Below are 22,273 nucleotides of genomic sequence, written 5' to 3'. Positions count from 1 at the left end.
ATTCTTTCCACTTTTTACTTCATAATTTGGAAAACTCAATACAGTAGAGAAACCTGAAATACCGTGTTGCATTTCTTTCGGACTTTCTGTACATATAGGAACACCAACCTAAAAACTGGAAGAAATAAGTTTGTTTCTCTGATAAAATGTCTTTCAGCAAAAAAAAAAAAGAATTACAAACAGCAAGATTTCACAAAAAGAAGTAAGCTCATTTCTCGATCGAAAAAGAGTACATGTACTCTTAAAAGAGTAACCTTAAACGCAACAGCGGCCATGGTGGCTCGTAAGAACACGAAGCCGAATTGCCACGAGCCTGACGAAGGTAAAAGTCCCTTTATCTCAAATAAATATCAATTTTGAATGAATTTTATTTTGGTTTTTTTTTAAGAAACCAACTAAATTACTAGCATTTACCTTTTTTTAGAGACAGGAACCTACCCTGAATGTCTCAAGACAGCTAGAGTTATTCCAATATTAAAATCTGGAGATACTCTCGATGTAAATAACTACTGTCCCATATCATTTTTAAGCATTTTTAGTAAGGTTTTCGAAAAGCTACTAATAACCAAAATTAACAGCTTTCTAAACGAAAATTATGTTTTCTACAATCTTCAATATGGGTTTAAATCTGGAACAAGTACGCTTACAGCGAATCTGCGAATTGCTGGATTCTGTCATTGAAGAAATAGATGCCAAAAAAATCGTGGGTGGACTCTTTCTAGACCTTAAGAAGGCCTTCGACACTTTTGATCATGGTACACTGTAAATTTTTGCCTCGATTTCCAGCAAAAAAATTTGCTGGAAACGTTCAGCAATCCAAATTTTTGCTGGAAACCAGCAATCGGTTTTCGATTTGCTGGATTTTTCAGCATTCAGTTGTGTTCTTGTCATTTTTGCTGAAAAATCAGCAATCGGTTTTCGAATTGCTGGACTTTCCAGCAATTGATCTAGTTTGCTGGAAAGTCAGCAATCGAGTTGTCAATTTGGAGTTTGTTTTTGTTTCGTACGCTGGAGCAAGGTGAGATTCTATTTTACGAATTTTGGTTAAATTAATATAATTATTTTAATTTCCTCTATATTCTAGCAACCAGATAATAAGTTAAGGGTGAGTTTTTCTTGGACAGATAGATAATCTCTAAAATATTCTTATCAAAACTATTTTTACAGGTGGCGGATGATCAACACTTTGGTACAAAGCTGCCAGCCCAGCCGGTGTTATAGAATATTTTTAAAAAAATATCATGTTTCTGGAAATAAACATATACCTTTATTGAAAAACGGGAGGAAATAATTGTTTTTATTGCTTATTATATGCATAGCCAGTAATCAAAATTTAATTTTGAATTAAAATATAAATTTGATACTAAATGCAGCCGGTTGTGTTGAAAGAAATAGCTGGTTTCCAGCAATCTGGATTACTGATTTTTCAGCAATTTGAATTGCTGAAAACCAGCATTAACGTTTGCTGTTTTTTTCCAGCAAATTAAATTGCTGGAAATTTTGCTGGAAAGTCAGCGGGACAAAAACCAGCAAAATTTTGCTGGTTTCCAGCAAAAAAAAATTTGCTGTGTATATTACTGAAAAAAATTGAGTGTTATGGCATAAGAGGGCTAGCCAACAATCTTAAACGCAGGTACTTGGCTAACAAGAAACAATTTGTCATCTTAATTGAGGTGATGAGCTCTCTAGAGAGCTTAGAATTTGGTGTCCCACAAGGCAGCAATATAGGACCTTTACAGTTTTTACTATACATCAATGATCTCAGCAAATTACCGCTGGGTGGTATATCTCGTCTATTTACTGATGATACAGCCTTATTTTATCCTGAAAACTGTCCAAATGCTGTTATAACCAACATGGAAGAAGATTTAAAACTCCGTCACAAATATTTTTCAGCTAACCTCCTGAGCCTCAATCTTACTAAAACGAAGTAAGGTACACCGGGGTAAGTGGGGACGCGGGGTAAGTGGGGACGGTGGCTATTACTATAATACTGTTAACTATTTTTTCAAACTTTTAATGCAGAATGTTAAATTTACTTGTAATCTATCCAATAACTGTAAAAGAGATACGGTTCCGACAATAACGGATGTTTACGGTGACTTTTCGTTAATTTTCTATTTTTAACTACGATGTGGAGTTGATGTGCATCTTTTTCAATCGCAAATTTCTCGTAAACTAGCTGGCTTTTGACAAAAAACTCTACATTGCAACAATCCTTACATTAGAAACAACCAGTTAGGAAAAGAAACGACGATTTAAAATTAAGAAAACATAGTTTATTTTAAAAAAATTAAAATGTTGTCTCCAAACCCTACCTGGGGTAAGTGGGGACGGCTTTATATATACTTGGTATTTACAAATTTTTTCAATTTTCTATCCTTCATTCAATACATTTTAGGTTTATTAAGCATTCGGATCATGAAAAGTTGGGAAAAGTACTTATGTTTTCTGGAATAAGCATATATTTTGGATAAATTCGGATCTCGTGTGTTGCAACATAAATTACACATAATTATCACTACCATGCACTTTTTTTTTAAATTTTGGACGGTTCGAGCAATAAAGTAACGTATTCAACCAAAAAAACACAAAGTTGTTGAAAATTTCCTGAGAGATCAAAGGGAAAATCTGCCGTCCCCACTTACCCCATAAAGCGGGGTAAGTGAAGACACCAGCAGTCCATAACAATTCACGTGATAACTTTTTTCGCTTTTCGTTTATCAAGCTCATCTCTTCAGCATTAGTAAACAACAAGTTCAGCATCACATTGAAAGCGATTTTATCAAAATTGATCTACTGCTGATTTTTTAATGATTTTTCAAAGTTGAACTATACGAAAAACCGTCCCCACTTACCCCGGTGTACCTTACATGATTTTTCACTCTCCGAGGAAAAAAATCGAACTTAATTGCGATCTCAATCTATCCAATACAACTATAGAGAGGGTTACCAACTTCAAATATCTAGGAATAATTCTAGACGAAACTCTGTCATGGCCACATTGATCAACTACAAAAAAAATTTCATCCCTGAGCGGAATCTTATGGAGGGTGAAAGCTTTTGTTCCTCGTCATATTTTACTTAAATTTTATTTTGTTTTGTACAATCCCGTTTATACTAGGTATTTAATAGCTGTTTGGGGCATAGCGTCGTTATCCCTTGTTTCTCGTCTACAAACCCTTCAAAACCGTTGTCTGAAAACCATATTCACTTTTCCTTTTCTATATCCTCTATTCCTCTATCCTCTATCTCTATTCTAATCGCTCTCACAATATAATACCTCTCTCCATACTTTGAGAGCTTCAAACTACAACCTATGTTTTTGATCATTTAAACTTCTCAAACAATAATCAAAACTTAAGATTCAATGCGGGTTTGCGATATCACAATACTCGTCAATCTCACCATTTGATGCGCAGTACAAGTTGAACAAGTTTTGGCCAACGTCGAATTTCCTTCATTGGTCCAACAAAATTCAACAGCCTTCCTGAAGAAATTGAAAACAGTTCCAATAGAAATATTTTTAAGACCAAACTTATCAATCAACCACTTATTTCAGTCTTTTTTAAAATTTCTCAGCGATAAATTTAATTTAAATTATGTAGTTTTAGTCGTATTCTTAGTTACTCTTTATAAGGTACACCGGGGTAAGTGGGGACGGTTTTTCGTATAGTTTAACTTGGAAAAATCATTAAAAAATCAGCAGTGGATCAATTTTGATAAAATCGCGTTCAATGTGATGCTGAACTCTTTTGCATTTTCTGGTCGCGTGTAATTTCGAATTTATATGCTCCAAAAGTTGGAACAATACTAATAAATCCAGGGTTTCTCTCGCTGAAGGAAAAAGCGTGTTGTTCGATTGCAGGTTTACAGAAAAAGAGGACGATCGTTTTTTATTATTTTCTTCATCAACTCTTGCAACTTGTTTTCATTTTCTAATATTGGTATCTATGTCACTTGCCCAAACACTCGATCAACGAGGGGTTTTATAAATTTTCATTTTAATTTAAAAATTCACTACAGATACATGAACCCGTAAATGAACTAGAAGCATATTCGTGAAAGTAAAGAATTTCGATATTTTTGAAGTTAAGGGAGACTTGATCCTTCATTCCGGGGGCCCTAGTCCTTGGAAAAAATCACACAAAATTTCAAAAAAGAATGTCAATTTACTATTTTGGTCATGTTTTTTCTCATTTCACAGTTTAAAAATGTGAAAAGAAGAAAATTCCAAGACTATGTCTCAACCCTAGTGTCATTGCATACTTTAAGACGCTATTTTCTGTATTTAAGAGAAAATCAACTCTCTTAGCCCTTTTTGCCAGACAATTATTGTATAATATCAGTTATTAGACATAATCGTCATCATTAGAGATAATCGTCATCTTGTAATCACAAATGATCTCGATTTAGAAGAACAAAAAAATACCTCTTTGAATTCTAGGCATCAATTGAACCCATAATGAACATTTTAAAAAACTTTATCTGAAAGTCTTGAGAGTTTATCATTGTTTTGAAAATACAGTATTATTAAGTTCATGTTACACTCTATTGGTTTTTTTATGGAATATATATTTTTGTTTTTATTTTTGCATGTCAGAATCATTTCAAAGTGATAAAAAAATATTCAAGTCGCATTTTGTGGAATTTTTCAAAAAAAGTTCTATTCCTCAAAAAATTATTTTGTTAAAATTGTTTGAGCTAATAGCATAGTTGTTTTGCTCCATTTAGCACATTTTTCTAGAACATTTGATCGTTGTAAGTTATTCTAGTTTCGAGATATAGCTATATAGCTAAAGAATCTAGTATCCCCGGGGATCAAGTATCCTCATTCTCCCCTACAGATGAAGATCAATAGCTTTTAGGAAAAGGTATATTTCAAACATGTTATCAATGTCTATAGCAGTAGTACATCGGGCATTGTCAGTCCAAGTTTATTCACATTTTGTAATACAAAATTTGTATATTAGACGCATTAAGATAATGTCCCAAACGATCGACTGCCAAATAGTATAATGTGTGAAAAAGCATTGCACGAAATTTTGCTATGATGAAATTGAATAAATCTATAATAAAATAGATAAAATCGTTTAACAGATGGTATAATCTTCGGATGATATTTAAGTGGTTTTTTTTTTTTTTTTTTTTTTTTTTTTTTAATTTTTTATTGGCTTTACCTCTATAACATAACCGGCCAAGTGTTGATTACTGTTCTACTTACATGTCTATTTCACATTCAATTACAAAATTAGCTATCGTTTTATATAATTCAATGTCTTTCTTTTTTAGTATCAAATGAATATCGGGTGGAATTCCTTTTTTCATTAAAATTCGCCAAATAGGTCTACGAAGATTTTCAAATCTGCTGCATGCGAAGATAATGTGATCAGGATCTGCGATGGATTCGCCACAACTACACGAAGCATCCAATAGGATACCATTCCTAGTGAGATGAGCAGGGAGTCGTGAATGATTTGATATTAATTTGGAAAGGATTACAATTTGTCTGCGGTTGAGATCCAAGCTACTAAACCATGGTTGGAGCGAAACGTTAGAGATGATGCTGTGACAGAAACGTCCTTTAGTTCCTGAATTCCATTTTGCTTGCCATTTGTGCATTGTTGTACGCCGAATCGGAAACTGGATGTCGAATGATGTTAAAATATAATCTGCTGTACCACCATTGATGCACGCACTTTTCGCCTCTTGATCTGCCAACTCGTTCATTGGAATACCTCTGTGAGACGGAACCCATATCAGATGGATTTCGTACCCCATTCTTTGACCTTCAAGAATGGATTCTTTTATATCGTACCAAGCAACGGGATATTTTTGATTGATGTTGATTTTTTGCAGGCTCGTGAGACAACTCAAACTATCGGATAGGATAATATACTGAGCAACAGGAAGACTTACGATCATTTTCGCAGCATGCCTGATTGCCAGAAGCTCTGCCATATAAACGGATGCTTTACTGTCGAGTTTGATCCCTTCTGCAGGTGTTCCAAAGTTATTTACCACAGCATAACCTGTGCCTTGTATATCTTTCGACCCGTCAGTTGCCAAGATTTTCGCGTTGGCATACACTTCCAAGAGATAGTTTGACACCAAATCAGCTGCCGATGAGTTCTGGTGTTCTAAACATAACCGTTTAACAGTGAGATCAATGGATATTTTTGTTCTTACAACTTCACGGTTGAACATGTAGCATGGGAGATTATTTAGAGGCTGTTCAAGTGGAATGAATTCGTTAAGCATTCTTGTTGCGCGGTGTATTCCCGTAGCCACTAAGCCACCGTCCAAGATCGGTCTGGAATATTGTCGATGCCAAGAAAGGAGTGACGCTCTTTTATTTACAAAACGCATGACCGCAAGTTCTCTTCTTTGTTGCAGCGGAATAATACCAGCCATCACTTCGAGTGAACCTGTGTGGGTGGTTTTTGTGGAGCCCAAACAGATTCGAATTCCTGCCCATTGTAGTCTATCCAAAATAATGGCTTCTTTTTGTGATAACTCCGTCATAAATATGGAACCGTATTCCAATATTGATCTCACACATGACTTAAAAATAACTAACAATGCTGCTGGATGTGCTCCCCATAACTGGCCCGATATGCTTCGTAAAAAGTTAAGATACGGAGCTGTACGTTTCTGTACCTCTCTAATATGACACGACCACGACAGATTTCGTGTGAGGTACATGCCGAGTAACCTCAGGGATCTGACGTATTCCAAAGTGCAACCGCCGATATTTATTTCTGGAGGATTATCGCATTGTTGTGTCGAGATCAGGAGGCACTTACATTTCGTCGGCGAAAGTTCTAACCCAAGGTCGAAAATATTTTCCACAACTATATCCACTGCCCTTTGGAGAGATTCGCAACTATGCTCCAGTGAGGTTCCTCTTACAGCAATTGTTGTGTCATCGGCGTAATTTACGGTTATCACATCAGGAGGGACACTGTTGATCAATCCACTGATCACAACATTAAAGCATAACGGACTTAGTGGAGATCCCTGAGGAAGGCCTTTCCACGTTGTCCTAGATATTGAATCTAATCCACTCGAAATGCACAAATTCCTTTCTTCAAACAGATGGAAGATACTTTTTACTAGACATTCAGGGACTGTTAATGAGCGTAATTCGCGGACCAGAACATTAATTTCCACGTTGTCGTAGGCGGCTTTGATATCGAGGCTACATATCACCACATGCTCTCTTCTTTTCAAAGCTAAGGAAGCTTCGTTAGTCAGTGGAAACAACGCATCCATTGTTCCTCGTCCTTTCCTAAAACCGTTGATAGCTGAAGGGAACAGGTTGTTGTTTTCGATGAAATGTTCTAGTCGATCTTTGATTATGAGTTCATACACTTTGCGAAAACATGAAGCTAACGCGATTGGACGAACAGCAGAAGGAGAAATCGGATCATGGCCACTTTTAGGAATCGGTACAATTTTATAGGTTTTCCAGCTTTCCGGAATTCTTCCTGAAGCAAAAATTTGGCAATAGATTTTTCGCAACTGACTAAGCGCCGCCCATGGGAGACGATTTATGACGGAATATGGAACACCATCCAAACCAGGAGCCGAATCTTTACCGGTTTTCAAAACAGCTTGAATATCCGATACTGAGAATGGAAAACCAGTTTGAGAGCAACACGAACATTGTAGAAAAACCGGGGGTGGATTTTTGGCAGATAAGGGAGCCAACTTGTCCAAAACATCGTTGGCCAAATTGTCCGAAATTCTGATGTTTTTTGATGGCTCTCCGCGTCCTTTGAACCTTCTGGCCATCCTCCATAAGGTTGTGAGGGACGTAGAACTATCACAGCTATCACAAAAATGTTGCCAACTTTTCCTCTTCTTCTCGCGTACCAAATTTCTGAACCTTCGTTCTGTATTAGCGTACCCTTCGTAAGCTTCGGTTGACAGTTCCCGTTTCCAAGCGCGGAAAGCAACTCTGGTGGCTTTCTTCGCTTCTGTTAGCTCTTCGTCCCAATAGGGTTGCGGTATTCGGCGGGTGTGGTTCGAGTTTACTGATGGGCAGGACCTGCGCAGTGCTTGCCAAATCAGCTGAAAGAAGACATCAAAGCTATCCGGTTCTCCATTTTCGACGAATGATTCCTCGAGGCTTCCGGCAAAACGTTCCCAGTCGATTTTTCGAACATTAATTCCAGAGTAGAATTTCATCGCGCATGTAGTACTCGAATGAAAAACTATCGGAAAATGATCGCTTCCATTTGGTGAATCCAAAACCTCCCAGTCGAAGCACAAACTAAGGCTCGAAGAAACCAGCGTGATATCAATTGCGCCCCACGACCGGTTTACATCAAACCTAGTTGGCTGACCGTTGTTGAGAATGACGAGATGAGATGTTTCGATGGCTTGATGAAGACGGTCTCCACGTATGTTTCCATGCTCGCTTCCCCATAGGTGATGTTTTGCGTTAAAGTCTCCTCCAATGATGCACGGTTTCGGAACGGTTGATAAAAAATTTTCAAACTGAGTCTGCGATATGTTGGCTTGCGGGTGTATGTACACAGATACAATAGTGATCAACCCGGAGATGTATTTGATCTGGCAGGCAACGGCTTGAATATCCGCTGGCAGTGCAATAGGAAATGCTACGGGATTTAGTTCTGAACGAATCGCGATGGCTACGCCCATCGAGTTTCGTCTGTGATCTTTACGAAACATGGTGTGCTGCGGTAGATTAAAGTTTGTGTGACTGTCGAGATGTGTTTCACTCAAAAGCGAAATATTGATATTATGTGTATTTATGAGCTGGGTTAAGGATGAGCGTTTACTATTTATCCCTCTACAATTCCATTGTAGACATTGCAGAGGAACGGTGGTTGTTAAAGTGCTTGGTGTGGTCTTTTCATAATCTGAGATTAGCAAAATAGCCTTTCATTTTATCACTAACAACATCTGAAATTCTCTCCAAAACCATTTGTTGGATTTTTTGTCGAGTTTCAATATCTTCCTCAGGAACTTCCAGAGCATCTGCAACGATATCGATGACCTCAGTAGATTCAATCGTCGATCGGATCGAATCGCAAACCCCGTCAGAAATGTTAACTTCAAGTTGGGGAAGCTCATCGTCCGAATCGACATTATAACGACGTTTGCTGGAAGGATTAGATCCATTCTTGTCAACATTATTTGTTTGGCAAGCTACTGCCACGGTGGATATTGTTGTTGGTTGAGAGATGATAGGTAGTGAGTTTGATGAATCATTTGAATTTGGTGCACAAAACCAATCGACACGTCCTTGTGAAAAAGTGTCACGCCGCTCTTTATCGGTTTTCTTTTTTTGAATTATTTTCGGACATAGCTTGTGATCATTGGCCCGATGGGAGCCTAAACAGTTAACGCACTGTGGCTCACTATTTTCACACGCATGATCTTCGCCGCCCACTTGCTCCAAGCACTGATTGCAGCGTTTAGCACTCTTGCATCCTTTTTTGTCATGTCCCAAGCGCCAGCAGTTACCACACTGGCGGACAGGATAAATGTATTGCTTAACAGCATAAAGCACTCTATTTAACTCGATGTGAGTAGGTAAACTCTGCCCAGCGAAAGTAAAAATCACCGTAAACAGGGCTTCCTCTTTATCATCAGCCAATTTTCTAAGCACACGACGAGCATGAACTATCTCCGGGTTATCAACTTGATTCGACTTGCGTTTATCGTAAGCATTAGCAAACTTCAATTCTTCATCACAAATATCCGGCTCAATATAGGCTACCCCCAGACACTCCACCAGCCGTTGGGGGATAAAAAAACGCACTTCATTTGAGGTACCGATGCCTGCTATTTCATTAGCAGCATCCCTCGATCGCATCAAAATTTTCATTTTGGTTTTAGAAACCGGCATAGCACGAATAAAATCGTCACCAAATTTCTTCACCAGACTTTTAGCAATCTTCGCAGCAGATATATTCCCGACATTTGTTTCAGCCATAACGAGATATGGCCCAGCATAATTTTCGTGATATTTCCGTACTCGAACTTCATTTTTCGATGACCTTGGTGTATCGTTGTGGGTCATTGCACCGCTCGACAATAGAGTGTGGAAGGAGAGAAGAAAAATAAATTAGATTTCAATTCAGCTCACACACACGATGTGCAACGTACCGTAGTTCAAACGAGACTGAAGTGGTTTTTTTCGATATGCAGGTCAGCAAAGTTGCTTACTGCTGTTGCATAAATTAAGGCGTTTACGGTATTTGTATTTCGCTTTTGTTTATGCAATCTAAGCAGAGCTGCAAATTGACACTTCAGGAACTGTTAGGGATAAAAATTTCTGGAACGGATGAGGGTTAGATAAATATGACAATTATTTTATAAGTACAGAAATTGCACAGTAGTAGATGCTTATAAAAAGGATCATTTCCACACTCGTTTCTATTATGTTAATAAAAAAAAAACTAGTTTTTTTGTAGTTTTCTATTTCGCTCTGCTTACAAATCCGTTAATAACCGCACAATCATTCGAAAAACAGTTTCCTAATATTGTTGTTCTAATACAAACATCCATATTTTTTTTTTTGTTAACGTGGCGGCGCTGCTATTTATTCGCATACCAAATATATTTAATAAGAATCAGATTTTTTAAGGTTTGCTCGCATTGACTGCTTTCGCTCAAAATAATTATTTTTATTATTTTAATTATTTTATTAAGATGATTGACTAAATCTGAAAAAAATCATGCCTCTAGTTTTTTTTAAATAGTTTTTTTTTTTTTTTTTTTTTTTTTTGTTTATGGGTTTATGAGCGCCTGGCTGACCCGGAAAGGAAAAACAGAACGGGGGACAGAAGAGGAAAATTTTAAATGAGAGTAGAATAGCTTAGAAAAGGATAGCGGCAACAAAACCCGAGGGTTCTGAAGCACCAGTTTGAGGAAGCGTTAAGATAGTGCTCGACGGACTAGGACGGTTGGTGGGCCCCATATGAACTTCGAGTTAACCCAACCTTCAATTCAACCGAGCAATAGTAGTATGGTATCAAATAATATGGTATCATATGCTAACGCCTCGATAGCGTTGTCAGAAGGGTTCACTATCTTACCGTAGTTGAATTTTCCCTACCTTTCATCTACCTTACTCGTTTCCATAAATTTGGAGTCTTCCTAGTTTGATTTAGAAATAATTATAGATTTGCTAAGTAAATGATATATTCAAGTGATTGATTCTACGCGACTACACGGTTATTCAATAACTCAATTAGGATATCATAAAAACAGAATCTAGAAAAGGTGTCTCTTAAACTCATCAACAATGAACTGTAAGCTTAAATAGCAATAGCTTTATTGTTATCATCAACTTATCAACGGAACAGGAAAATAACAGTGCTATTCTTTAAAACCTTATCACTAATTGTGGTCAACTTCTCAAACAAACTTTAATACTCAACCTACACGGTAGGGGTTCAATTCAAATAAACCGTGTTCCTGTTTTTAAATGCCCGAAATGAATGATCTGAACTATCTACTCATTCTTGCTTATCGAAATCATATTTTCTATTTTAAACTTCGATTTATGAATTTCAATCCTAACCGAAAAATGCATAGATCTACCAAAAATTAAATAAATAAATAAACTCAAATGTCGAAAGTGTATTACAAACTGAAATATCATATTTGTCAAAACAGCATTCCCGTCCAATGAGCCCCTAGTTCTTGTAAAATGCTTGATTTAAGAATAAGCCAATTCATAAACCGCAAATGCACACTTTCTAGAGCATTGGGGAGGCGAATACCATTACCTATACCTAATCTAGCAATACTTGAAACATCCTTATTCTATGAAACTAAACTAGCTACTACCTTACCAAACAGATTATGCCCTATTGAAAAGTATCACTTTATGACGGCAAAATGTGATATTTTCACTACAAAATTTTCCCATTGTTCAACGGAAGGGAGGGCAAGTGTTTCAACTCCCATTCATCTTACCAGCATGGATCATGAAAAATTGGGACACCATTGAACCTACCGCTAATTTAATTTAAATAAAGGTGTCCATCACGCCTTCTAATTTGAGTCATATTATGATCCATGCTTGACAAGATGTGTGCAACGACCCTCTCAGGACAATGATAGTAAACTGTCATTATCACAAGCATGCACACCGCCGCCGTGACCCATGGGAACCCAGGGTAGTTTTTTTTAAATAGTTTTTGAATCATAATCACTAAACATCATGTTCGTCTGTGTTATTAAAATATTGACAATATGCTTAGATTATTATTATTATAATTTATTAGAGACCTTTTAACCACCCGGGTCATTCGGGTCTGAATATGCTTAGATGATTTATCCAATTTATAGGCGAAAACATGTTCTCCTGCTCAAAAAATACAATTAGGAACAATTAAATTATTATTGAATTGCTTATATAAATAGTTACTTATCATATCGGTGATAAGCAGATTCATTCCTTGATTTTAGGAACCTATTTGGGATATTGATCAGCAGAACTTTTCGCAAGAGCGTATAGGTTCTGACCCAGTTTTTCCATTTGACATTAGTGTCCTCATTTATTTTTGAAAAGCCATAGGTTGCAACTCACGTATCCTTTGCCATCATTAATGAAGACCATCGAAAGAGAATTGGTTCCAAGCGATTGTTGTGTAGCTGGGAATACCCTCCGATTCTGGAATTTCATTTGCAAGTTTTGCAAACTGCATCACACACCATTGAAACCGAACGAGTATCCGGTAGTAGTAGAGCTACAATTTTTTTTTTCAGCGCTCTGTCAAGGCAATTTATTGCCCCCATCATTTCATTGGACGGTCGAAGGGGATTGGAACAAGGCAGTCACGAGGACGGGCTACCAGGTCGCGAAAGGCCGAGTGGAGAGGTGGAAGATCTCAATGACGTTTTACGCGTTAGCAAGAAACATCATTCTACTTCAAGGCTTTTTTGTTTGACAAATTCCACTGATTTGATACCCCTCACTGCATATTTCACGGATTGGCCAGGGCGATTTTGTGGCATAAGGATTCAAGACACTTTCTCACCTTTGCTTTCTATTCTTCAGCTGGCAAAAATGGTCACTTATAAAGGAAAAGGCAATGCTCGTATCGAAACACTAAAAATTCTCCTCCTTGATTTGCGATGGCTCCGCCACCACAATGATGATCAATTTCACTCGAGGATTGAACCCGCTTCTACACTTCCGAAATCCCAATCAACTGCGGGACATTGCATTCCACTATTGACACAATCGAAGACACTATTTTCAGAAACAATTAACTCGATTTCGAGATGATTTTCCGAGCCTCCGGAAGGCTAAATTTTTCAATCGAATCTAGAAAAACTAAACGCGACCACGAAAAGACGAACAACGAGTGTGGAGCTGGATCAAAAACAGTGAGCACCAGCTACGAATTTGACGGAAAACATTACGTGGCCAACACGCTTAGATGGGAAAAGCGTAAAGTGGGTTACTCGCGTTAACTGAAGGAAAGCGTACTCAATTTTGAGCTAATTGAACTCATTTTTCTCTCAAAAGCCAAATGCTGAAATAAATAATTTAATGTAAACAAATAGTTCTCTGTGAATTCTTAAAATGTTCCATACGACGTAAGGCGAGATCTATTGTTTCTCAACGAGTAATAAATATAGAAGTATTTAATAACCGGGATAAATAAACAATTGGTGGCTACTATTATGGTTGTATACTGTTTACCGGAATTCCATTTACCGGAAGTACCATTTACCGGAATACCATTTACCAGAATGTACTATTTACCGGAATTCCATTTACCGGACTATACCATTTACCGGAAATCCATTTACCGGACTGTACCATTTACCGGAAACCCATTTACCGGACTATACCATTTACCGGAAAACCATTTACCGGAACTACCATTTACCGGAATTTCTGCTTTTAATATTTTTGCAGGTGCAAAAATGTCTAACATCAGTTGAATTCATGCCACGCTCAAAATTTCTATTAGCAAGACTCCTCACGCTACGCGTTCGAACTTGAAAGATATATTGTCCTTCACGCTATCGCGTGGCGGACGGGGCTAAGGGATCACCCCTAGCTTTCACGCAGACCTAGGAAGCCCCGGCAGACCTAGACCAATGTAATAGGGCCGCCGCTTCCGACGGCGGGTCGGCGGCCGCCTCGGACTTGGGAGCCACGGCGGCTTTATGCCGCCTCGGCCCCTTCATCCTCGTTGGTTGCGGCTTTGCCGCAAAACCATCGTCACGAATATAAGTTTTGAAATTGCAAAAATAACATGTCATCTTTCTTTTTCGTCAAACCCGTAAAATTCTTCTTCACTGGACATTTCGAACTACTCTCCACAAGATGACAGACTGAACTAATAGAAAGTTTTATTGGTCTAGGTCATCGTGATAGTAATACAGTCTGAGGCACTCTAGTATATGTGCAACCGGAAGTTCATATCGCAAATTTCTATATTAGTATGCAACCATTGGATTTGAATACCTTGTTTACGTTTGTCTCGAAAAAAAAATAGGGATTTTAAAATATTATTCTTTTGCGGCAAAGCCGCAACCACCGAGGATGAAGGGGCCGAGGCGGCATAAAGCCGCCGAGGCTCCCAAGTCCGAGGTGGCCGCCGACCCGCCGTCGGAAGCGGCGGCCCTATTACATTGGTCTAGGTCTGCCGGGGCTTCCTAGGTCTGCGTGGAAGCTAGGGATGATCCCTTAGCCCCGTCCGCCACGCGACAGCGTGAAGGACAATATATCTTTCAAGTTCGAACGCGCAGCGTGAGGAGTCGGCTACCGAAACGATTTTAATAGGTACACTAGTAAGTATAAAATCAATTAAAGTACCCAAACCTTGAAAAAAAAATACAATATAGCTTCTTTTATAAATTTAATTCGGAACAAGTTTTTATTAAAATAAGGTATACAATCATCGATTTGTACTTAAAAATTCTTATTCCGGTAAATGGCATTCCGGTAAATAGTGCATTCCGGTTAATGTCATTCCGGTAAACGGTTCATTCCGGTAAATGGCATTCCGGTAAACGGTACATTCCGGTAAATAGCATTCCGGTAAACGGTTCATTCCGGTAAATGAATTTCCGGTAAATAGCATTCCGGTAAATGGTTTTCCGGTAAATGGAATTCCGGTAAACAGTATACAACCTACTATTATACTTAATGATCTCAATTAACGAATTCATATTTAACAAAATATTATACAAGTCTAGTGATCCTCTATAGATAAAGCTGGGCCAAGTTCAATCAAATAATTTTTTAGCACCGACCACTAGATGTCGCTATCAGAATAACAGTTCAAAAACTAAGTACCTATGTATATATTCTATCATGATGGTTATTCATCATTCGAAAAATGTATACGTACGTGCACAATTTATGTGACGCTAAAATGATGTCCTAGATAAATAAAAAAGGATACATTATCTGCATAATGGCCGTTTTTTGAAGCACAAAATAGAACACGTTTAGTAATTATATGAATAAGAGCATTTTATTTCGCGATAATTTCTAGATCAATACTACAATCCTTTCTTTTTTTTATTAAATTACGGTGATCGTATGTATGACTGATTGGTGCCTGCTGAAATGCCTATGTTGTGTGTATGTGAAATAATGTTATTCTCCATAAAGTCACGGAAACGGTCATGTCACCGTGCGTTTTCTTATTTCATGCGTGCGTTTTTTTTCTTCTTCACAATATGCGTATTAAGTTATTTCGATGTGGCGTTAATGTTCTCTGTTCTTACGTAAGTGGTTTTCTGGTTGAACTGTTTTTACTTTCTATCGAAACATTGGAAATAGAAAATTTCAAGATTTCAACCTTCGTAGCTGGATAAACTTGCATGTAAAACTTTCTGAACAAGGTTCATATTTTATTTGCTCATCTTTTGACAGAGATGGAACGCAAACAACGTGACGATATTTCTGTAAATAACGATCTTTAATATTTCTTGTTATATATGTATGTCACATCGGATTGAGTAGCATCCATGAATAACCATTTTTAACATTCCTATCATAGACCATAAAAGCGGTGAGTTTAATGGTTTCGAGGTTTAAACACGACTGTAAGAAAAATTGCAAGTGCGTCACAGTTGTCTTCAGGGGTACTTCCGAACTTCCAACTACTCTGTTCTCTGATGAAAAGTTTATAGGTTATAGAAAGCGGGAAAGATTTGGTGTTTGAGAATTTCAATAATTTCATGTCAAATATTCATAGATTTGTTTGTAAATCTACAGACATTAGTTTAACTAATTATTATCTTCTTTATATTCTTCGATAAATATCCAATAAATGCAATGATTGTTTTTCTGTTATCTGTAGTTGTTTTTATATAAGATTTTTGGAATTTATCTAGCCTTAAGTTGTACAACTACGATAAAAACTGAATTGCTGACGTTTGAACGCCCATTGCTCCATTTAATTTGAAAGAAAACCACTAAAATTGCTTGCAAAATCACTAGAAACACTACAATGGTATCGAATAACCATTCCACTATGCGTTGGCAAACATGGGAATATCGTTTTCTGTTTCCCTCCGGAAAAAGCGGCTGGAAAGAATAAATATATTAAATCACTTTACGATTTCTTACATTTCGAGTTTTATGGGTAAAGAGTTTATCAGGGGGAAAACCATTAAAACAATACTGATCGTAAAGATTGATCAGATCAGATTAATTTGCCCCATATAATGATTGAAGGGGTGTCATTTAGAGCGTGCAATATTCCACAAGACTAGGGATAGACTTAAGTAGTTCATCTATATTGTGCTTTTTCAAATGTTCCAGACAAGCATCTGATGTTTTTAGTAACCGAACAAATGTTTGCAAATTTTCAACGATCTCTTTGGTCATTGTCTCGCCATTAAGAGTAATTTGCTCTGCCAGTTTTGTGCCAACGTCAGCCTTCAGGACTAGATCTTCAAGTTTTACATCGGCATTAGATTTGCTCAGGAAAATAGTAGTCAAAATGCTCAGGGCAATCAGTGCTTCGTTCTGCATCACCAAATGTGTCGAGGTGAGCATTCCAACCATACTCTCGACTGCTCCATCCACGGCCACAAATTTTCTCAAACCGGTGTCATCTGCAGCTGCAATATCCTTGCTAGCATGATAAGCGTGCTTGATCAACCAGGCCATCAACCGCAAAGATTCTCCGAGGACTCCAGTGAACTCAGACGTCTTGCTCCAGTGCACCAATTGTTTTATCAGTTTTTCATTCTGCAACAATTGTCGCGCCAATTTTTCTACAATTTTTAAAAAAAAGTTAACACATTGCACAGATTCAATATTAGTTCGGATCATACCTTGTCCATCAATGGTCATTCGTAGGGTTCCCAGCAGTTTGAACACGACCGGTGGCTGATGAATCTCAAGCATTGGTAAAATAATTTCGACCAGTCCGGCCTCGATCACTGCCGCCTTGTTGGGTTTTGGAATAACGAGATTTTTTAGGGTGCTTAGCAAAGCATGCTGCAGAGTCATCTGATGATCTATGCCATTGTTTTTAGACAATATAGCTGGAAAGTAAAATGAAGATATCTTATGAGTAATTAAAATTATCAGACTCGCGGATCCAAATTTCATTTACCCAACAGTTTTTGCATGATTTTGTGCTCCACCATATAGATGCAATGGCTATCGGTCCGGGCAAAATTTCCCAGCGCAAGCACCCCGGTAGTCAGCAACTCGACATCGGTAGAATCCAACCAATCTTCCATGTACTTAAGAAGTGGAGTTTTGTATAAGTAATGCATTGATTTGTCTGGAACAATAGAATATGTTTAACTGTCTGGTGCGAAAGAAAACTTAAGGTTAAAATTTAAAACAAAAAGGGAAAATTTAAGTTACACAGCATGTATCATATGAACGACAAAAAAACTGACAAGAAAAAAGACATCGAAAGAAAAGTCGACTCGTGTAAAAAAAATGTAGCTGATTTCTAGAGCCAGAATCATTTAAAAAAAAAGTCAGAACCTCAAAATAAGAAGTATTACTTTACTACTGATTTATGATGCTAATATTTGTACCTTAGTGATAAAAAAAAATCGGATTTTGTGTTTCGAAAACTTTAATCTACGATAGGTTAACATTAATTAAGATTTCTCGCATATAAACAGTGATACACAAAGCATAAGTAGAACGTTTTAATAAATAATTATTTTTTACAGAAGATCAACAACAATATTCATCTTCATAGTCGTCTTCCAAGTCAAAGTCATTGAAAAACTCGTCATAATTACCTCCGGTAAGAATAAGTACGATCAGATCACAGGCTAGCTTCATCAGAACTCGTGCTTCATCTGTGTTGGCAAATGTTTTGTACTTTTCCAACAGTTTGTAAATAGTTTCGCAAAGTCCTTCCTCGGCCAAAAGCAATTTAACGTCATCATTCTGGGCCTCGTAATGTAACAATGCCAGACAGGATTCTGCCAGGTCCGGGTTAGTACATTTGGCTAGTATTTGAGCAATCAGTTTATTCAACGTCGGTTCAAAGTACAGATCAGGAATCTGTTCCGTTAATATGCTCAATGGAGGCAACACATTCAATAGCAGTTCCTCGTACTTATCCACATCCTCGACGCAGCGAATGAGTATCTTTTGAATCTTCCCAATAATAAGCAACTCAACTGCTCGTTCAGCGATGTCATCACTGCCCAGAAGATAATTGGATATCAAGCCACATCGCACTCGGACAAACTGATCCTTCTCCTCGTCGTCCATATCCAGGTCCAAATCTAGCAGCGCAAATATTTGTTCGTCCCCCTTGATGTGTTTAATGATGTTACGAGCATCGTCATTGGCATAGCAAATGTTACCAAGCGCTCGGCAAACTTGAATGTTCAGCTCTAGATTTCCAACCGTAGCATCCTTAACCGAGAGAAAAGATATCAACTTTTGAATAACGTCCTCCTTGGTAAACTTTTCACGCTGGGCCTCCGTTTTAGCAACCTCGGCAATACATCGGGCCACCTGGACGCGGATGTTCTGATCATCCAGCGACAGCAAATCCAGCAGATCCGACTTGATGTCATACTTGTCGCACAGGTTGGATTCGGCTTCGGAGATTTGTTTGAGAAGTGGCAGAGCCCGTCCGGCACTCTTCTCTAGGGTTGCATTCTTCAGTCCGGCGATAATCTCGTCCATGTCAGCTGTGGAAAGAAGAACAAAGGATATTAGTTGCCAGTTAGATCACGCTGTTGCATTTTATAAGCGGCATCTGCAGATGTTAGAACACTTGGAGAAGGAGAAATGCCAAGCTTTGTTTGTTTGGCTGGTGGCCAGGAGTCAGAACGAGCGATAAATTCAACTTAAGTGAACATGCAAAGGATCATTGGAAGATATCATGAATCCGAGATTTAAAGAAACAGTAACGCTAGTGGTACCTTATTGATGTCTGATAGGCCTTTTCAAACAAATTGCTTGATGAAAAATAATTCTAGTTCATAAAAATTCCAAACCGCTCTATTGGAAATAGAACAAAAGATTCATTTGGATTAGCTCCGCGTCTTGGCTTTATCTTTTTTTATCACAAACCAGATAGCAATACAGTCATATTTTTCAGGAGGATCAAATGTCACTTGCACTTCGGAATATTTTTGTGAAGATGAGAGGGCTTTAAATTTAGCACTGTTGTAGCACTGATCATGTTGTAGTGTATGCTCGGTATGCACCATCAAAGGTCGATCATTTATGTTTCTTTACATGCTGCCATGAGTCCCGCCTGAGATTTATACTACCAACCACCAGATGTCACTTTCGTCATATTTCCAATATATAAAATTGAATGTAACTTGTATAGCAATAACTGATTCGTTTAAAGAAGTCTAAAGTGAAGCATTTTGTGGCTACTTAAAACGACGCATTTCATTTTTCCAGAACAAAAAAACTTAAACCCTTCTCCTAAGTTAACAAATTTTTAGGAACTTTTAGAAGCGTATGTTATTCATTCAACCTTTTAGAATTTTTCAAGCCTTAAAGATTGAAGTGAGCCATAATTTTCATAGAAGAATAAGCCTTTACGTGGGAATTCAAATCTATAGTGTTAGATTTCGTTAATGACCTCTGTTTTTGAAAATATGACGTTTTAAAACTAGGAAAAAAAAATAAATCGTCATTAATTTAGTAGAATTCAGTGCGAGTTTTTTTTTAAACTTATAAGCTTCTTAATTTGGAAATTAGTTTTTATGAACGCTAAGCAATACAAAACTTAAAAAAATGTTGTTCCCTTTTTTTCGTCTCATATAAACAAATTATTCGAAAGCACTGAATGAATGAAGCGTGGTAGTCTTTAAAAACATCTGCATCTTCTGAATTACATCATAAACAAATACCTCGAGCAAAGACACATCACCGTCTTCCCAAATAGTTCTGAGGCGGGATGAAAAAAACATGAAAAGAATGCATCACCGAAATGCAACGATGTCGGCAGAACTGAGCTGCATAGAAGAGAAGTTCGAAAAACCCTTCGGTAGCGTACAGCTGAAGTAAGAAGTCTTACACTGATTTCGGTCAGTGATAAAAATACCCATAGCGTTGGTAGTTACCCACTAGATACATACAGTGTTGATTGGTTCAAATTTAGATCCTCCAATCCAACACTGTCCAATATGATGAAGGTACTTGTCTACCTAGTAAATTTAGGGTAGGAGATAATTTTAGTGAAACCGAAACTATCTCACAAATGTAAACATAAACGCGCACCAGAAGGCAGATCATGCCCACCCATAGATGAGACGTCAATGGCACTTTTCCTCATGCATAATTCAGCTTGAGATAAACAGCCTTAGCTTTAGGTAAAACATGTTCAATGAAATTAATGAGGATGATAGAGAGCTTAAAAACATCAAAAGGAAAAAAAACTATAATTTTATAGAAGTTTTAATTCTTTGTTTAGGTCCCAAATGCAGAATTAATCTATTACGATCGATTAAAACTTCTTAAAAGCGGCAATGAATCGCCGAAAATTATTTTTAAACAGAATCTGATTGAATCTGGGTTATTTAAATGAGCTTAGCGCTCTAGCAAATAATGTAAGTGGCAAGCACTCATATATCGATCTGTTCCGCATTTTAATGCAACCCTCGAAGAACTCTTGCTGCCTATTACAGATATTCTGTGTCAGGTGCCTATGATATACATTATAATAGAGCCATTACTTTAATTTGCCATTTCTCCTTTTTACATTCCGAGCTTGGTGGTTTGAACCATGTTCGGAATGTTAAACAATAGTGTGACATCATCTCGCATTAGCACAAGCTCTTTGAATGAATGAGTGGGTGGATTGTTGGATGAAGAATGTTGCAAAAAAAAACACACAGGAACGCCTTACCTTCCATTATCACTTCTGAATGTTGTCAATGAGCGCAGTGTCTAGCTTTGTTGTGCGATGGGAAAAAATATCATTCATAAAGGGCCACAGAAACCGCCCGGTATGAGCCACGGGATGCCGAGATCCTCAGCTTAGAATATCCTTCTAAATCTTAAAACACTAGTCAAACCACTGAACCTTCGAACTTTTGCACATTTAGCTAGCTTGGTGTTGTTGCGGAATAGCAAATATTTCGGCACGGTTTTTTTTCTTCTCCGATTGCCCTTCTTCTGATGTGAGACGTCGCCCTCGGCTGCCGCAATCTGTATCCTGCACTGCACTGGACTAAACCGTATCGGCTGGATATCGGTGACTTTTCTTTCGGACGGCAGAGAGCAACACTGCCAGTGTCGATTGTCGATGCCAAGCCGTGCTGTGTGTTGAAAGCGCAGACCGAAGACTAAACTAGCGCCATAAAAGAAACCAGTGAGTGGTGTGTTCCGGTATCACGTTTCTCTGAGCGCGCTACGTCTGAGGAGTCATCTACACCAGCCACATGTTGTATTGCTCCAAGCTGTCTTTAACGACTAGACAACTAAAAGTTAAAAAAATGTTCAAAAAAACGATATGATTAGCAGTGTTATTAGTCTTATTACATTATCAGGAATGAATAAACCGGCGATAAAAATCCGATGCTAATTCAAAAGAAGAAAAGATAAATCACATCTCAATGAATAAATTATAAACTTTTATGTGGTCATGAAGATACCTATATCTATCGCATACTAAGAATCTCTTAGTAAAATAGCAATAAAATACACTGTGAATACGAAGACGCTAAATTATCGTACATCTCTACGAATTTAAGGAACGCCTTATAGGAAATGATCAAGCAATTTTTTTTTTTTTAATTAAAACTAGTTTATTAAAGGCCTTTTACTTTTACAAAGTTTCAATGTGCCGAG

The 22,273-nt window shown here is 37.6% G+C and overlaps 2 protein-coding genes across 2 annotated transcripts in view; both read right to left on the bottom strand.

The window, feature by feature from the left end:
* LOC129758060 (protein transport protein Sec24A) overlaps window positions 1–13,382 on the bottom strand; it is a 56,726-nt gene extending 43,344 nt beyond the window's left edge. Inside the window, exon 1 of the mRNA XM_055755486.1 lies at window positions 13,029–13,382. The gene's annotated coding sequence lies outside the window, so the exon portion shown is untranslated. The remainder of the gene's footprint in view (window positions 1–13,028) is intronic.
* A 2,090-nt stretch (window positions 13,383–15,472) lies between these two features.
* On the bottom strand, window positions 15,473–21,773 carry LOC129758066 (GTPase-GDP dissociation stimulator vimar). The gene is made up of 5 exons (XM_055755495.1): window positions 21,330–21,773; window positions 18,241–19,149; window positions 17,589–17,762; window positions 17,305–17,517; window positions 15,473–17,244 (listed from the first exon to the last, which is right to left on the bottom strand). Exons 1-5 carry the CDS (start codon window positions 21,334–21,336, stop codon window positions 16,709–16,711), a joined length of 1,839 nt encoding a protein of 612 aa, XP_055611470.1. The 5' UTR covers window positions 21,337–21,773; the 3' UTR covers window positions 15,473–16,708.
* Window positions 21,774–22,273: the final 500 nt, after the last annotated feature.

The sequence above is a fragment of the Uranotaenia lowii genome, chromosome 3, assembly GCF_029784155.1.
Source record: "Uranotaenia lowii strain MFRU-FL chromosome 3, ASM2978415v1, whole genome shotgun sequence".
In the NCBI taxonomy this organism is placed as follows: domain Eukaryota; kingdom Metazoa; phylum Arthropoda; class Insecta; order Diptera; family Culicidae; genus Uranotaenia; species Uranotaenia lowii.
Note: the sequence above shows the minus strand (reverse complement) of the source record. Positions and strands in the feature narration are given on the sequence as shown.